The sequence below is a fragment of the Maylandia zebra genome, linkage group LG10, assembly GCF_041146795.1.
Source record: "Maylandia zebra isolate NMK-2024a linkage group LG10, Mzebra_GT3a, whole genome shotgun sequence".
Taxonomy (NCBI): Eukaryota; Metazoa; Chordata; class Actinopteri; order Cichliformes; family Cichlidae; genus Maylandia; species Maylandia zebra.
The window spans coordinates 11121030-11140304 of record NC_135176.1 but is presented as its reverse complement, the minus strand read 5'-3'; the positions used below and the strand labels follow the sequence as shown (position 1 = coordinate 11140304).

At 38.9% G+C, this 19275-nt stretch overlaps 1 protein-coding gene across 1 annotated transcript; it reads left to right on the top strand.

Moving 5' to 3' along the window:
* Positions 1–38: 38 nt before the first annotated feature.
* Positions 39–14056, top strand: rps6ka4 (ribosomal protein S6 kinase, polypeptide 4). The gene is made up of 18 exons (XM_004557292.4): positions 39–1122; positions 2413–2484; positions 2983–3050; positions 3459–3609; positions 3828–3943; positions 5158–5265; positions 5399–5479; positions 5815–5918; positions 6942–7092; positions 7192–7353; positions 7532–7657; positions 9290–9423; positions 9560–9653; positions 9761–9931; positions 11032–11223; positions 11304–11463; positions 11563–11726; positions 11822–14056. The coding sequence occupies exons 1-18, from the start codon at positions 1035–1037 to the stop codon at positions 12032–12034; spliced, it is 2355 nt and encodes a 784-aa protein (XP_004557349.1). The 5' UTR covers positions 39–1034; the 3' UTR covers positions 12035–14056.
* The last annotated feature ends 5219 nt before the right edge of the window (positions 14057–19275 follow it).

Genomic DNA, 19275 nt, shown 5'->3' with positions numbered 1-19275 from the left:
AGATTTTTTTTTTTTAATTAATGGAGAGAAAACATTTGACATTTGTTGTAACTACTGGGCAAAACTTGAGCTAGTGTTTGTGGCACAGAATTGCCAGATTTCGTTGAGCTCTTGAGCAATCTCGCTCCGCCCACTCCAGTAGTTCACGTGACTGACCGTCGCCCAGGTTGTGTCGGAAGCATCCTGGTGTTAGCAGTTTGCTAGGCGCTGACAAAAATTATAAAGTGAGATGTAAAAATTTTTATAATGGACGAATATATTAGTTTGTGACTACTGGTGACAAAGAAGACAAGGAACTACACAAACTGGCCTTTTCCAACATGGTCAGTTCGCTGGTAGTTGAAGAGGCCAGTTAACACTGCTAACAAAACACCAGCGGTTAGCTAACGTTCAAACTTTGACGGACAAATGCAGTCATTTGCTAGTTAGCTGCTACCGCTACCCTGCCAATTTACTACCACACCAGCTGGCTAGGTAACACGTCTTGTTATTATACGGTAGTTAGCGTTGAAGCTGTTTACACACCGACTATAACGCGTTGTTTTGACCAGTCGCTTATATAACCGAAGGTTTAACGTTATTACCAATTAACGTCAGCTAACTTATGAATAATGACTAGTTATTTAGCTAATGCTAACATTAGCAACTTAAACTGTTAGTTAAATTTCAACTGCAGATAACACATACAGTTACTCAGACTACGTAATTAATACCGACGATCATTGACACAGTAACGGGAAAAAACATCTTCTAAGTAGCAGGAATATGAATCTTCTTTCTGATTGATTTCGACCAATCACATGAGATAAATAATGCCAAACACCAGGATGCCAAACGAGTGGGGATTAAGGTTTGGGCAACAGCATTGTCTGGAATACAGCTGTCCGCTCATTTTGATAATCCTTGTCTCCTTCACAATGCAGCCACAGTAGATTGTTTTAACTGCTGAGTGTAAAACGCAAAATCTCGTAAATAAGAAAACACCAGACAAACCAATTTCATCGCAAAGTCTGTAGTCCACTTTTCTTTAAAATATGTCTGGGGACGCATCTGATAGTAGTGAAGACTCTGATGGAAAAACAAATGAAAGGGCCTGTACTGTCAAGCACCAAATCACCAATGGTAAGTCAGTCATATTGTCTGTTATCACTGTATGTAATCATAATAATAACCATAGCCACAAAGGAAACATCTGTGTACTGTAATTCATCTCATCATTTAAATAACACCGCACGAATGCAGTTTGTTCCTTTTTTGATGTGCTGATTCAACCCCACAGCTAACATCACCACATCAGTTTTTTTTTCTGTAAAACGTTTATCCGATTTTAAAATACTTTTCCTTTTCCATATATATGTGTATATATATGTGGGCTGTACAGTATATTCACACACTGGAGTTCCATTATATTAAAGTTATAAAGCAGCGAAATATAATGTAACCAAAAAATGTTTCTCTAAACATACTCCATTTAAATGGGAAAAAAAATCAGTTTTCTTTGATATTACTTTGTTACATTTCTTTCAGATTTTTCTTTGATTTGTGTAACATTGCTTTGTGATCTGGTTTAGCTATTTGCTAAGCTTTTGTGTGAATGTGTGTTTGTTTTGAGGCTGAGGGGCATGTGAAAAGTCTATAGTGTACAGAAACAATAAAATCATCTTAGACTTTAATAAACTTAAAATAGATTGTTTGGGGGGCATTAGAAATTAACGAGCCAATATTTTTCAAGATTGTAATGGATTATCAGTATTTTTGCTTTAATATGAAAAATATTTTTTGTTCTGTAAAGACTCTGTCGTGTTACTTGCTTTTAATCAATCTAGGTCACCTAGCTTGCATTAGAGACTAAAGAACAGAATTTGTCATAAGTTTTTAATGGACAATGCATCTGTCATTGAATTGATTTTAGAGTGTAAATTTACAAAGAAAAATCCTCACAGATAAAATCAAGTAAATCAGAGAATTGCTGTTGTACTCTCCCTCCAAGAGTAGTAAAGTCAAGCTGTAAATGTGGCTGTAGTGTAATAAACAGTGTGAGTGGATGTTTTTCACCAGCTGTCACAGGTGAAGTGAAGTGATCTGCTTAGTGGCTCACTGGATAGATTGTAGATTTTAAGTAGAGCAACCTTTTAATCTATAGAGAGGGTACATCAAAGTGCATTCATGGATTATAACACAAGAAAAGGCACATTGGTAAAGCATTTGCTAATATCAAGACATATGGTATGTCTTTTTGTATTTTAATATACTCGGGAAAAACCAGCCAGAAAAGTACACCACTTTATTTGTGTAGAAAGCTTCCCTTAAAAGATAGAGCTCAGTGTGGCTTGTCTTTTTTAAAACAAAAACTTGAACAGAAATAGAAATGTAAACACTGTTCTTGTCTTTTATTTTTCTTTCTACTACTAGCTAACTTCACAGGTCACACTGAAAGAGTCGGCATGGAGAACTTTGAGCTGCTGAAGGTCTTGGGCACTGGAGGTAAGGATCTGCATGTAGCACTGAATAGAATGAAATGAAGATGAAGCTGTTGTCAAAGGTCAAGTACTGGTATGAGATATACTTAAAGCAGACTTGGTTGATTCCCCTGGCTTGGATAGTATTTTGAAGGCAAAGTGTTTATAATTGATATTTGTAGTTTGTAAGTTAAAATGTTTCATGTCATTTATATTCTCATTTAAATGTTACAGCATGAAAAATATCTGATGATTAACAGAGAATCCATATGCTGTTGATGTTACTGATTAGCTACAGGAGATCCTGGTGGCTATTTCCATCAACAATTGAACACCTAATTAAATTTAATGAGTGAGAATGATTCAGATTTCTGCAGATTTGATTAATCTTGCTGCCTGTTCACCGAGTATTTATGTCTTGAAGTGGAAACCATCTCTTTTAGGCACAATCCGATGGTGTATCTGTGTTTGCTCTGTTTGCTTGTTTACCATCAGCAGTAATTTTCAATATTTGTTTGTCTAGCTTACGGGAAAGTGTTTTTGGTCAGGAAGAACAGCGGCCATGATGTGAGCCAGCTCTATGCTATGAAGGTAATTTTATTAGTGTTGTAATTCAATGAATGTACATTTTAAAGCAGGTTTTTTAGCTAAAAATGTAAATTACTAGTCTGTGCTTTAAAATAAGTCATTAATTATGATTTTATTAACATTTTATAACCATTTTGTGTAAAATGTAAATGAGTTGGCTAATTATCTAAAGCCAATATTAGATTAAACATGGTACAGTGACAGCACATCAGATGTTAAAACCAAGAAATGATCTTTTTTTTTTCCATTTTATTTGCTCGTTTTGGATTTGATGCAAGCCGTTGGGTTGTATAATGTCCTTCTCTTGGACATGATTGCAGCATGTTGCAACATACCCCAAAGCGAAGTGCCATTCACTGAAAGTTCACGGAAGGAATGGAGAAGTTTAATTTATTTTGGTCACTGCCCTAGGTGTTAAAGAAAGCAGCTATCGTTCAGAAGGCAAAGACAACAGAACATACTCGCACTGAGAGACAAGTCCTGGAGCACATCCGCCAGTCTCCCTTCCTGGTTACTCTTCACTATGCCTTTCAGACTCAGAGCAAACTACATCTCATCCTGGGTGAGACACCGGGGTGGGACACTGGGAAAAATGTACCAAATATAGAGAACTCTTCTCTCTTGAAACACTGAAGGTCTTCTTTATGTTTCTGTCTTATACTGTATGTGTTTTTGTTGGCATTTCTTTTTTTTTCTTTTTTGGACAATGTGTGTTTGTGTAGTTCTTTGTATTATGTCTATTCAAGCTCCCTGTGTATTTGTTTGTGTGTGTGAGTACAGACTATGTGAGCGGTGGGGAGATGTTCACTCATTTGTACCAGCGGGATCACTTTCCAGAAGAGGCAGTACAGATTTATATTGGAGAAATAATTCTGGCTCTAGAACACTTGCACAAGGTGAGGATTATTGTTTCCAGTTTTTACACATGCTAGAGTTATTTCTTTAATTTTGGCTAGAGCCTGCTGCTTACACAAACTAAGCATTTTAGCGATATGATACTTTTCATAGAATTGGGGTTGTGAGGCCAGAGACGCAACCCCAACTTACTCCTATTTTAAGCTCTAGGTTGTGGTCTTTTAGCTCTGGTTTCATCAAAACAAGCTGATGGTTAAAGAAGTAAGCCTTTCTGTTAAGCATTTAACTTTATTCACCAGATTAATGTTACGTTAGCTCCATAAACACTAGGTTGCGTTCACATTGTTGTATACAGATTGATAAAGTCAGCAGTATTGTGTTTCTGTGTATACATGACACATGCTGCTTTCTCTGCTCAGATAATACTGCTTTTAAAGTGAATGACATCAGTAAATTTTCATTGTGTAAACGGTCTGTTGAAGCCAGCAATATTATGCACCCCATGTCTGAAAAGAGCTTTTGTCATTTAGTGTTGAACAGGAAGTCTGAGTTTCTTTATTGTGAGAAATACTCTGAAGCTCATAGAAGTGGTTTCCTAATGATGTTTCACAGCTACTTTAGTTTTAGATTTATCTTTAAAGTAGGTGTGCACCAGTGGCCTTAAATGATACTCATGACTTCTTTGAGTAGTTACACAAACCACTACATGGAGGGTGATTGGGTGCATTTTCAAGGTCCTTTTTAAAACATAACGAGTGTGTTCTTGAGGGTTTTATTTGGAAGCATTTCAGCCATCTCTTTGTAAATTATGACCTTCACTAGGTATCCTAAGATCACATTGCAGCACTTAAGTTATGAGATAGTCGATTTGTGTTTAAATTAGTGTCCAAAGAAATTGTCCAGCCACATTGGCTGAAAATCCTGCAGACTTTCATGAGTCGTTCCTTTTATAAATAATATCAAATAAAAGCATTTTAACAACAGCAACTTTGGGGACTAGTATTTCCTGCATTATAGGCTTGCTGTTGTTTGGACAGTTATTTGTTTTGACACATTTTGGGATTAGGACCCCTAGCTGGGATTAGAAAATGCTGTGATTACTAAAAAATAACAGATACATACCGTAAGTGGCCACTTTTTCCTTTTTGGTTGTAAAAATGTTTTTAGGGTTTCTCTGTTTGCACTGCCTGCTGTCTCTGTTCACAAATTACAGCTTTTAACATGAATGCCACTGGTAAATTTTCATTGTGTACAGCTTGGGATTGTGTACCGAGACATCAAATTGGAAAACATTCTTCTAGACAGTGATGGCCATGTGGTATTGACAGATTTTGGGCTCAGCAAAGAGTTTCTGGAAGAAGATGTAAGTAAATCTAAAACTACAGTGTGAGCATAGCAATGTGTACATGTAAATAATACCTGGGGTGTTTAATTGTTACCACAATCCAAACTGAAATACATTTTTTTTAAGTATGCTTGTTTTCTGATCATCACAGAAGGGGAGGACCTACTCTTTCTGTGGCACCATTGAGTACATGGCTCCTGAAATCATCAGAGGGAAATCAGGACATGGCAAGGTAAAAAAAAAAAAGAATAACAAGGGAGCAAATGCAGGTTTTGGTGTTAAGATCATCGGTTATTTGAAAGATTTTGAATGGTCACATATTGTGCACAAAATAATATTTAAATTAATGTTTATATTTACATGTATCAGTGTACGGGGAAGGCTTAAACATTTAACACTACAGATGCTTTAAGACTCATGACTTTGGGCCAGTGTGGTGAATCAAAGATGACTTTAATATCTTTGTTATGGAAGGCAGTACCGCCTCAAAAAACCCACCTTTAAATAATTCACAGTGAAAATTCCTTGTCCTCTTTATTGTGCTTTTCAAGCTGTATTCTGCTTCAGTCAGTAGATTGGTGGAGTCTTGGGATCCTGATGTTTGAGTTGCTGACAGGTGCGTCTCCTTTTACCCTGGAGGGAGAGAGGAACTCCCAAAGCGAGGTGTCAAAGTGAGTACTGTGCAATCCCATCTCCATAAATCATCTGCCTGGCCCTTCTTAACTCATTCAAATTGTCTCTGTTATTAGCTGTGTTTTACTAATAAATGAACCTATCGGCTGATGCTGATTTTTATGGGAGTGAAAAAGAATTAATGAACCTAAAAAACTGAGAAAATGTACCATTTTAAGAAAAATTTGAATTTAGTGTAGTTGCACATCTTAAAAAGTTGAACAGGGGCAACAAAAGACACTGAAAAGAGACAGTTAGAGCAGGGGTCCCCAACTCCAGGCCTCCTCCAGGTGTCCTGCAGGTTTTAGATCTCACCCTGGGTCAACACACCTGAATCAAATGATTAGTTCATTACCAGGCCTCTGGAGAACTGCCAGACATGTTGAGGAGATAATTTAACCATTTGAATTAGCTGTGTTGGATCACGGACACATCTAAAAACTGCAGGACACCGGCCCACGAGGCCTGGAGTTGGGGACCCCTGAGTTAGAGGAACATAGGATCCTATATCAGATAAGAATGGGATAATATTCATCTCTTCTATGTGCTATTGTGAATAAAATATGGGTTTATGAAATTCAGCATTTATATTTAGCTCATCCCAAGTTTTTCTAAATTTGCGTTGTGTATTATTGACTGACATTCTTTACATTGTAAAGAATGTATATAGAAAAGGAAAACATGAAGGTCATTGCTGATGAAGTTTCCACAACAGCAGTTCAGAAACTAGTTGGCTCAGAAACTAGTTGCTCAAACTGTGATGTGTTTTCTGTTTGCGACACTTTCAGTGCTGCTGAAACAGTACTGAGAGTGTTGTAAACAATAGAGTTAGTGGCAGCTTTGCTGGGCAAAGTATGTGATGCCACAATTTCTGCATGATCCCAAGAATAATTTTGTGCCTCATGTTGTGTAAAAAATCTTATCGGCCATTATTGGAGGAGCATGAATGTTGACACAGTTGTATTCTTGTCCATTGTTTCTGTATGTTAGCAAAATGTTTATATCTTCCCTTTGCCCTTCAGACGTATTTTGCGCTGTGACCCGCCGTTTCCCTCTATGATTGGACCCATTGCTCAGGATCTGCTGAAAAAGTTGTTGGTGAAAGATCCCCACAAGAGGCTGGGATCTGGACCGCGGGGGGCTGAAGATATCAAGGCACATCCTTTCTTCAAGGTCCGATGTCCCTTAACTGTCTATCACTTAAACATCTTTTCCCCTGTAACCTCAGTTCATTCATCTGTAACTCTTTCATTCTCCTTTTCTGCCTCACAGGGACTGAACTGGGATGACTTAGCACAAAAGAAGGTTGCAAGTCCATTCAAGCCAGAGCTGAAGAGCGAACTCGATGTGGGGAACTTTGCAGAGGAATTCACTGGGATGGATCCTGTTTATTCTCCAGCCAGCACACCCCCGAGCACAGATCGTCTGTTCCAGGTCAGTCATCATCACCTCCACACTGATTCTATCAAATGTTTCTACAAACATGACCTGTAAGCATTATTTAACTTTACAATCTGAAAAGTGCAACAAGTGCTTGTTAATAAGTAAAGGCTGTAATAATTCTTCAGTGAGCTACATCATAGTTACACCTAACACATCTCCTCTGTTTTAGGGCTATTCTTTCATTGCACCCTCCATCTTGTTCAATAAGAACGCAGTCATGGGAGACTTTGTTGAAACCCAAATTGGTGCTGACCGACCAGCTTCTGCTTCTGTCCAACGCAGCGCAATGTTACAGGTATGATCTGTATGGGTGTTTTCAAATAATTCTGTGATATGTTTGGTTTCAGGACTGTTTGTTAACAGAAAAGAAGGAAAAGAGCAGGAGAAGCTAAATTATTAACTGAAGTTGGTTTGTTTTATCTGACAGGATGCTTTGTATTATTAAATAATATTCAAGACACTTTGTACTGATCTCGGTAAACAGCACAAAAATCTATTTGGAACAGAAAAAGTTTGTCAGGCTGTCTAGTTGACATTTATCACCTGCGTGTGAAAGGTGTCAGACTCAACTCAGCAATATTTTTAGCTCGTCTTTTAAAAAAATGTTCCAAAATCTTCCAGAAGTCAAAGAAATTCGCAGCTATTACTTTATGTTATTAGATTTATAAAAGATGTAAGCTGGAATTTTAAAATACTGTTGTCATCCAGATTCTAATTACAGTGATAAACAATAAATTATGTTTATATGCAAAAGTAAAATTTCTGTGTAGGTTCTCAGTATTCCGGGTCATGGTAGTCTGTGAAGCTGGGAAAGAGAGTGAATTTAAATAGGTCGAGTCGCTTTCTTTCCAAGCTCCTTAGGCAAATGTGAAATGTATTTTTAGATCAATCCAGAATTGTTACTTCATAGTAATTCCTTCCCTGATAATAGCAGTGTAAGATATAAGGTTTATTTTTTTGTAAAGCACTACATATAAAATACTAATTAAAGCAAAACTATTATCCAAGTTATATAGTTGGGGAATTAAAAATAAAAGTATCTCTTTATATAGAGAGTGTACCCAGCTAGTGATAAATTTATACATATTACTTATTAATATATTCATGTAAGAGGCACAATTTAAAGTGGATCTACTGTGCTCCTGCTCAATGATCGGACTCTCAGACTGTACTAGAGTAGCTTTGCATATTCATATTTCGAAATAATCCTGTGTAACCTTATACTGAGCCAAGATGAGGCCCCTGAGTTTACCCACAATCTGAATAAAGCCCTTCAGTCATCTGATTGGGTTCCCGTCATAAACAGGAAGTTTGAACAGCAGATTGGTGAGCGTTCTGTGCTCACAGTCAGAGTCATGTGTTTGTCTAAGATGATGATATAAGAGATAATCTACGGATGACAATGAGTGAGCAGAAAATGCTGCCTGAAACTGAAAATTTGGAGCTATCTGAAGGCTGAGCTTTGTTCTCAAAGAAATTACTTGCACAAACGCTGACTTCATGATTTATTTAAAATTTTTGTTCTGTTTAAAATAGAATACAGTGTTGTAAAGGTTTATATACAGATATGACAGAAAATTGGCAAAAACATATTATGTGGACTTTGAGGAAAGCTTACAAACAGTGCTTAACAAGCATTCCTGTTTTAGGCCAAAATGTCTTAACCAGTTTGACCTGTCTTAGGACGCAGAGTTTGATGACATGTTGTACTTTGTAAAACTTTGTGTTTTACAAAGTACAACATGTTTTATCTTTCCAAATTACTTTTTCAGTTTTAAGGTATTTCTCTTTACAAATGTGGGAGCTGAATTTCAAGGTTGCTTCATGTAAAGGTCAAAATATCCCTTTAGCTTTGCTGGGGCCATGTCTATTGCCTGAAGTATAATAATCTCCTTTGATGGCTCAATGCTATGTTTTTTTTGTTCAGGAATCCCAGTTTTTTCAGCACTATGAGCTGTGTTTTCAAGGACCACCTCTAGGCGAGGGTAGTTTCTCTGTGTGCAGGAAATGCAAACACAAGCAAACTGGCCATGAGTACGCCGTCAAGATCGTCAGCCGTAGGTGAGCAGAGATGAAATACTTCTTAGTACAGTGCTCTTTAACAGATCTGTGTCCATGTGTCAATACTTTACTGTATCACAGTACCGCTGGAACGTAAAGGTGACTGAATGCCCTTAATGTTGTCTTTCTTTGTTAGAATGGAGGCAAACACTCATAGAGAGATTGCTGCCTTGAGGCAGTGTGAGTCTCACCCCAACATCGTCAAGTTGTATGACATCTTTACTGATCAGGTAGAATGGACAATACATAGGATAAAGATAAAAATGATGTATTGGTCAATATTAAGCTACACATAAAAACATCAGCCCTCATGGCCTTCTCTGCATGTCTCTGTCAGTATCACACATATTTAGTGATGGAGCTTCTGCGAGGTGGGGAGTTGTTGGAAAGGATCAAGAGGAAGAAACTGTTTGGCGAGGCAGAGGCCAGTCAGCTGTTACAGAGCCTGGTCTCAGCTGTCAGCTTCATGCACGAGGCTGGAGTCGTACACAGAGACCTCAAACCAGAGGTGGGTGGAGATTTGATAACTTTATCATTCCTGACAATATATATATATATAACACGCATGTTTAAAAAGGTAGAAAAAAAGAGTCTTGTAACTGGGGATCTGCTGTCTCATATGTGAGAGATGTGTGTGACGTTATTATTTTTTCAGCATGACTTTTACATGATGTAATCCGGGTTAAAAAGGGTTTTTTTTAAAAAGAGAGAGCGACAATCACTGATTGTCCAAAACATGGACGTTGCCATCATGATGTCACTCACTGGTTTTTGGACTGCATTTTGAAGCTTCTCCATAAATTTAATGTTTTCAAATGACAGACTGGTGTATCAACTACCAAACGTGAGCAATGAACAGACACAGATATCTGCTAATTAGCCTTACGTACGAGAGGTAACACACTAAAAACAAATGAATTCACCAAAACTGAAGCACAAATATTATTTGTCTAATAATTCTATTTAAAATGCTCTTGAAGGCCCCAGCAGCACACACATGTAGGAGGGAGCAAGTTCAGTGACTTTAAGTGGTGCACGTGAAGCCTAGCAGACACTGATTGGCTGCTCCTTTTGTTGGACCCAAAGCAGCTGTGCCAGTAACTTCAACATTTAAATGAATAAGTTTGAAAAAAATTACAAAAATAAAATTGGAAACTGTCCACAGACGTCAAAACCACTTTTGTACCAGGCTATAAACATGTTTTCATTTAATGCTGTTTAGTTGTTTTTTTTAATGGAAGTCTGTCAAGGCTGAATTGTTTTAGGAGCCAGCCTCAAATTTCCGATTTAGGAACAGCAGTTTTTGGCACTTCTATGTTGGCTTAATTTTTCACCTCTGCAGGCTACTGCTCGACAACAGCACATGATGTGACTTTTGTGGTGCTTTTCAAAATGAAAGCAGAAGATTTCACACACACACACACACACACACACACACACACACACACACACACACACACACACACACACACACACACACACACACAACCGGTGGTGGCTGTCATACTCGTATTTACTAATAGTCTTTACTCTGTCAGGAAAATTGAATCTTAATGTGTAAGTAAAATAAGAGCTGATCCTCATGGCTTTTGTTTGTTTACCTTACAGAACGTGCTGTTTGCAGATGAGGGGGAGGACTCTGTGCTGAAAGTAATAGATTTTGGATTTGCTCGCCTGTGCCCTGCAGGCAGTGCCCCCCTGCAGACTCCCTGCTTCACGCTGCAGTATGCAGCACCAGAGCTTTTCGAGAGTGCAGGATATGATAAAGCCTGTGACCTCTGGAGTCTCGGGGTCATCCTGGTAATTGAATCTGAATATGTTGATTTTTATCATAGCTCGGCTGACTGAATACTAATGACCCTTGTGTGCGTCTTTCTCAGTACACCATGCTCTCAGGCCAGGTGCCATTTCAGAGTGAGCAGCGTGGAATGACCTCATCATATGCTGCTGACATCATGCAAAAAATAAAAGAGGGGGATTTCTCATTGGATGGGGAGCCCTGGAAGGGTGTGTCAGAGGATGCCAAAGAGCTTGTTAAAGGTACTGAATATGTTTGTTCTTAGTTTGCTTTAGTTGAGATAAATGCCTGTTGAATTTCCTCTATTGCTTGCTTGTTTGTGTCTCTTTTCCTGTTTTAAGGCCTGCTAACAGTGGATCCAGAGAGCCGTCTCAAACTCTCTGATCTGAAAGAGAACAGCTGGCTTCAGGGTGGAGCATCCATGTCCACCACTCCTTTGTGCACGCCAGATGTGCTCGAGTCCAGTGGGCCCACTGTCCGCACTTATGTCAATGCTACCTACAAGGTAATAGATTGGTGTGAAAAACTTCTAAAAGGTCTCAGAAAGAATCTTAAATAAATGTATTTTATCTCACTTTTGTCGCCTTCCACTCTCACCAGGCTTTCAACCGAGGTAAGCGAGAAGGCTTCTTTCTGAAAAGTGTCGACAATGCTCCCCTTGCGAAACGACGAAAGATGAAGATGACCAGCACAGGAGTAGAGACCCGATGGAGTTCATCCTCTTCTTCTTCGTCTTCTTCCACTTCATCCACTGCCTCTGCAACAGCATCCAAAACACAGCCAAAGCAAGCCGTGATCCCAAAGCAGAGCTAGCCTGGCAACAGAACAGGGAGAAAGTGTTATGTGCTTGTACAGTAGCACAACGTCCTCCAGCAGTCAGTTAAAAAAGCAAAAGCATACTGACAAATGAGAACACTGTCTTCACTTCATGTAAAATATAATTCCACTTTAACAGCTGCAGGTTTTCATTCCTAACGCTGTATTCTTTAAAAAACAAAACATGTATTTTCTGTGGTGGAAGAGGAGGCCTGACTGTCAGAAACTTTTAATACTTATTCAGTATTCACTCACTTTATTTTGGTGAGATCGCACACTAAAAGTTAAAAATGAGACATTTACCTGGTTTCACTGTGGGTAAGAAACAGTGCCTGGCTACATAGGGAAAAGGGAAAAAAGGAGCCATAAATAAGCAGAAGCCATATACAAAGCAAAAGAAGTGAATACATCCATTAAGTCATTGTGAAGAGGCACACATTTGTACACGGCAAATGAACAGTCCTTCCAGTAATTTGCAGGTTTAATTCTTTGATTGTACTGCTGAGTTTTTTGCCACAAATATAATGATTAACACAAAAACTGCAGAAGTCGACACTGTGCTCTGTTAAGAGCGAGCAAGATTCAGGTGTTTGCAGAGAATGTCAAATGATCAAATGGTTTAAAAAAAAAAAAAAAAAAAAAGCAGCAAATTTCTGGAAGGATGGAGCACAGAGAGAGATTACTGTGGGGTGCAAAACCTTAAGGATTCTATAGGATGATTAATGCTGTCGGTCTTTGCAAAGAAGCTGCACCTGCAGTACACTACTCACTGTACGGATCCCACTGAACACTTTGAGGAGCTGGGATTATGTGGCTCTGAAGAAGTGTTTTGATTGTGTGTCAAGATGTGTCCAACAGTAGCAGCTGTTTAAAACAAAAAAAAGACATGGAGACACAGAAGCAGACATGCAGTGGAGTGCGATTTTCATCATACTTGCTGTATATTACTCGCGCTATTGTGCCTGTCTGAAAATTTCTAGCATGCTAATCTGTTGTGATGATGGACTGTAAGAACTTTTTCTATTTTTGGTATCTTTGAGTCATTGAAAAAAAAGTTACTTGGAGTATTTTCTGTTTTTCTACGCTACCAAGTGCAGCTCAAGTGTTTGCACGTAGATGGAAGCCGAATGTGGCTGGTGATTTTGAACGCACATCGCCTTTGTGAACTTTGAATGATTATTACAGTTTTTATTCCTGATGGTATCAAATGCGGGCGGTAGTCTGATTGCAAGGTTGATGCTCAACGATTAAGCTCATCCAGGCTGGCTTTCGTCTTTATTTTTCCACAGAAGTGATTTTAAAACATTTGATGGCTTTGAACTTCAAATTACGTTTCAGAATGAGACACCTAATTGTGACTTTTTTGGTTGTTTTTTTAAGGATGGGGCCACCATCCTATGAGAGCTTTGTATATAATCATCATGCTTTAGAGAAAAAATAATGTATGTAATGATTTGAAATTGATCAGCTGTTTGGGTGGTATATTGTAATGTTTTTTAATGGACTTGCCTCTTTTTTTTCTTTTTTACATGTTGCACAGTCAGTTGATCAGTTAACACACATTTCAGCTTTAAAGGTGCTTTCACTGATATTTATTACATGTAATTGATTTTAATGCTGTGGTAATGGGATTATCATAATTTGGCTCTTGTTGTGTACCAGCCCGGCGTGAATGTTGCTGTATGATAACTGAGTGGCGATGGGAGATTGGTTGTATTGATATTTCTGAACCAGATGAAGCATAATTGCAAGTTACTGTAATATTTTCCTGTTGTTGTTTGAAGCCGTTGTCTGTTTGAAGGTAACCGGTTGTTTGTTTGGTATTTTTACTTAAGAAACTGCTTTTATTGATATTGGTATTATTTGGTTGCCATAGATATTCTCTCTTCTCTTTTCCCGAGCATTATTTTACTGAGTTGCACTGTCTCTGGTGTTGTTGCTGGGATTTGTCTTTTTGCACCGCAATGTTTTTATTTTATTTTTTTGGCTGGTGCAAAATAAACATTACTTTTCAATAGATTACTGTGTGGTTTGTCTTCTCGGTGTTGTAATTGTGCTGTAATGCTTGAAATCGCAGTGCTCAGAGGGTTGGAGACCCCAAATGAGAATTTGTTCAAACATACTTCATTGTGCACGAGCCCTGATAGCACTTCTATTTGATTAAGGCTATTTTATGAATGTACCTTTTTTTTTGACAGAGGGAGGGAAGTGGCCAACATTCCCTCATACATCTGTGATTTAACCTCCTAGGACCTGGCGTCCACATATGTGGACATCACATTTTGGGTTATTTAGACTAAAATACTCAATTTTGCTCTACAAGGGCCTGATATCCACTTACGAGGACATTATACTGCTACTGTTCTATCAAAATTTTAAACGAATATCCTCATATGTGGATCTCATTTTTCTTAAAAACAAAAATAAGGTTAAAAGAATCTGGTAATTCTTTGTTTTTACATTCATTGGGCCCCAATATGCCCAAATATCAAAGAGAAATTAAAAATGCATGCTGTGGAAGAGTTCGGGTCTTAGGAAGTTAAAATAGTTTCTTGTGTAGAATTTCTTTTGATACACATTTTTAGTTTTTGCAAAACAAGAGCTTGCATGTATTTAAGATACAGAGCACTGATTCTTCTAGGGTGAAATGACATTTCACACGCTTAAATCGTATTGCTGATATCCTGTTATAGAAGTAATTAAGTAAAGATAGTCACAAATTGAATTAGGACAGTCACAAAGTGCTGAACACAGTCCACAGAGTCAACTATCCATAGTTGTAGTGGTGGACTTTTCTGCAGCCTTGGTGCCACAAACTGAAAGGCTCTGTACACCACTAGTCTTTAGACGTGTACAGTGAACGCCTCGCAAATTCTTGTCACAGCGAGCAGTAATGTATTTTGTAAGAAGCTGGGATATATAATCTGCAGCTTGGCTGCTTAGTTCTCTGTGTGTTAGCACAAGAATTTAAAATGAATCCTAAAATCTACTGGGAGCTGATATAAAGAATATAAAATAGGAGTGATGTGAGGGTACTCACTGTGGTGTTAATAGTCGCAGCATTTTGTAAAGCTTGGAGGTGTGAAAGAGATGATTTGTCCAAGTTGGTTAGCAGAACATTAAAATAATCTAAATGCAGTGACACAAATACATGAATACTTTGTGTCATCCAATTAAAAGGAAAGTTATATTTAAGCATTAGCTTGTATTGCACTCTATAATACACGTTTCACAGTTTATTTTCATTATATTCATTGTGCGTTGCACATAGCAATGAAAGGATGCCACATCGCTCAGTGCGAATTAAAGTCATCAACCTACAGAAGGGCTAAACTCAAAGACACCATAAAAATCAATGTGAAAAAATGATAAGGCAGGCTAGTCCATTTTTGTTGAAATTTCATTGCAGCAACCCAAAATGGTACTCGAGAGTTTCTATGGTCTCCATGTACTTGTATGATCTTATCTGTGAAAAGCACACGGCAGCAGTGGGGGACCTGGCAGTGCTTATCCTGCTCTTCCTTGCACAAAGGAGCAGATTCACCTCCTGTTGATGTTAAACACCTTCTACGGCCATGATTAACAACCCCCTCTACTACTTTACTAACAAGGTCAATATCAATGTAGTTTTACTCACCTGATGCTACACTTTGATTAAAAAGTGTTTGTTTAATTTCTTTTTAGCAATACATGTTTAAAAAAACAGAATTCTTAATAAAAGAAAGAAAAATGGAAAAACTCAGTTTTCTGTGTCTCTTAACAGAGTCTCAAATGTGTGGAGGAGATACCAGGAGACAGGTAGTTACTCTACGAGAGCTGCACAGGGCTTTAGAGAGCCATCGACTCAGCAGCAGGATTGGTACCTGCTCCTGTCAGAGCGTTATGATGTGACCTCCAGTCAGCTACTCTTGCAGTTTCTGACAAAACTATCAGAAATGGACTGCATGAGGGTGGCATGTAAGCCTGATGTGTCTTAGTGGGCTCACAGTCTTGCAATGTGCAATTTAATTATGGTTCACCAGAGAATACTAGAACTTTCAGATCTGCCACTAGCACCCCATTCTCTTCACAGATGAGAGCAGGTTACAACATGAAAGAATCTGGAGACGATGTGCGATGCTGCCTGGAACATCATCTGGTAAGACAGGTTTGGAAGTTAGTCAGTGACGGTCTGGAGAAGTAAGGCTTTTGAGGATCGTACAGACCCCTATGTGCTGACTGCTGTTGGATACCAGAGTGTGAAGGCAGTTCTTGGATGATAAAGATGAATCTATCACTGATGTGAGAATAATGTGTGATTTCAGTATTCCCTTGTTTTTCTGAGCAGTGTATATTCTCTACAATCAATTTCACCTTCATATAAAATTCTGGGAAACATACAACATGCCTATTATATTGTTAAGGCAATAATTACTTACTGTATGAGAAGTGCATTTGTTAAACTAGAATACCTGTTTTTGCGTGCAAACAAATGAAAATGTGCTATCTGGATTTGGATTGTGTGGGCAGCAGTCTAAGGAGAGAAGCCAAGACTCCCCTGGCCACCTCCTCCAGCTCATCCGGGGGGTTGGGAGGTGGGGATGAGTCCTGGGTCTGCCCCGGGGCTTCCGAACATTAGGACATGCCTGGAACACCTCACCTAGGTGATTTCCAAACAAACTCAACTGGGTCATATCAATGTGGAGGAGCAGCGGCTCTCAAATGACTGAGCTCCTCACCCTGTCTCTAAGGGAGAGGCCAGCCACCCTTTCATTTCTGTTGCTTGTATCCAAGACCTCCCATAGCTCGTGACCACGAGTGTAGACTGACTTTTAAATCGACATCACCTTTCCAGCTGAGAATCATGGTCTCGGACTTGGAGCTGCTTATTCTTTGCTTCACACTTTTTAATTCCACATATTTTTTTTATTCCACTGCTTCACACTTGGCCGCACATATTAAAATTGCGGTTTAATGTTATGTGCCTCATTATTCATTATTTTCATTATTCTCCATTTGCTCTTTTATGCCGTACCACAACAGTAAATCCTCCTCCAAGGTTAAATATTCCATACAAATGTGGGCTAGATGTTCAGAATCTCCTCTGCCGCTGCTTCTTAGTGAATCAAAACATGTTGACAACGGATGTTTGGCCGCGTGATTGCGTCTGCACGTGTGCTTCCTATAGTCTACGAGCTGATCTGAACACAGAATTGGTCTTTTAATGACTGCATATTTATTCCTGTACTTGGTCTTGATCTTGGTGTCCTGGAACTGTTCACATCTACTGCTGAACCTGTGAACATTAGCTCTATTTTTAGTATGGGTGTGTTAAGTGGCAGTAAGAAGAAAGGCAGCAGTGGGAATTGAGCCTCTGTAAATATTGGCGGGCTGTTCCCTTTCACTCAAACTATCCCTCAAAGCCTTTTACTTCTGTTCCTACTGAGCCTCCAGTACAGCTGAGCTGCTTAACAGTGCTGATCCCTGCATGAGGACACTTCTGATTGCCATATACTTCACTGTACTGCTGGTGTAACAAAGCAAAAAATAATTTTCTTTATATCCAATTTCCTGTCTGAACATTTATTATTCTCTCTCTTTGTTCCCAGTTTCCATGTCTATGTAATGAGTTTACTGTACCATTAGGTGGCTGCTGTGTGCTGCCCAGTGTCCTTTGTGTTCAGTTTTTTTCTGCCGTGTCAGCTCTAACATTTGGCTCCTGCCATGAAACATATTAATTTGTCCCTGTGCTTAAAAGAATCAGCTGTTAGATACTTAAAAATGCCTGACCTCATATTAATTTGACCCTTGCATCATTCATCTGCATCATTTGATGCTTGATGGGGAGCAGCACCGGGTTTAGAGCGTTTATGTGCTACATATGGCCATTAGGCTACGTGGATGTTTGAAACAATGCTCAGGACAAAGCAGCAATTAGCAGCAGAGGACGTGAGGATCAGGATAATAAAGGACACAATGTCCACTGATTGATGCAAGGCCTTAATTACTTAGGGCAAGGCACTAAAAGACACCTTGTGCCATGTACCAACAATCCTGTGAAAAAACACTGCAGTAAAGCGTTTGTAGCACTCACAGAAGCACTGATGAAAGGAGAAGCAAACAGCTGTTTAGTGGGTGTAGAGTTTACCTCTTAATTTAGCACTACACACAAATGTAAAATAGAGCAAAACTGAAGTAATTAGTTATCAGGTATCATCATATGAGATTAATTGCATTTTTTGTTACCTCATGGTGGATAAAGCATACATTTATTATAACAAGATAAGATATTTGAATAAAATAAGTAACTTTTTGTTTTCAGGGGTCCCACAGGATATCAAGAGGAAGCCAGACAATGTCCATCAAACAATGTACAATGATGTACATTTGACATCTTCTACTGACAACTACTTATTAATGTAAATTTCAGTGCAAATGGAAGCAAATGCTTACAATTAGGCAAGGAGACATGGTCAAGACAACCTGGTGCCAGACAGACTGGTCAGAGTATTTCAGAAACTGCTGCTGTGCTGGGACTCTCTCTATACAAAGAAAAAGAGAAAACTCCAGTGAGCAGCAGTTGATGCCAGAGGTCAGGGAGAATGGCCAGACTGGTTCGAGCTGATAGGAAGGCAACAGTAACCCAAATAACAGCTTGTAACATCCAAAGTATGTCGAAGAGCATCTCTGAATGTAGAACATTTTGAATTGTGTAGCAGATGGTCTAGAGCAGCAGAAGACTGCACTGGGTGCTACGGTTAGCTACAGAGAGCTTAGACAAGCTGAAGCTAGAGCTGATTTAACAGGAGACAGTCAGGTGGACCGGTCAGTGTCCTCTGGGAATCATGCACATCTGTACAAAACTTCATTGTAATCCATCCAGTAGTTTCAGATATTTCTTCTGCTCTGGATCAGATCTGTAGACTCTCACACAGGGGAATATCATATTGGCGGCAGTGATGCATGTGGTAACACAAAAGCAAGGAGAAACCAATAAAACTGATTGGCATGCTTTGCAGCCCCCTTATTGATCGCTGGCAGCAGATGAATCCCCTGCTGAGCCTCGGGGCTAATCAAACTCACCGTTTCACATATTCTACTGACTGTGTGCCGCAGCAAAGGCTGCTTTTATTGGCAAAGCATGTCCTGCAAGCAGCTCCACAATCGGAAGGGCAAGACTTTTGTATCTGCAGGAAGAAATGTGTGTTTCCTCATAAACATCGCACTTTCGCACAGACAAGCCATGAATTAAACACCAG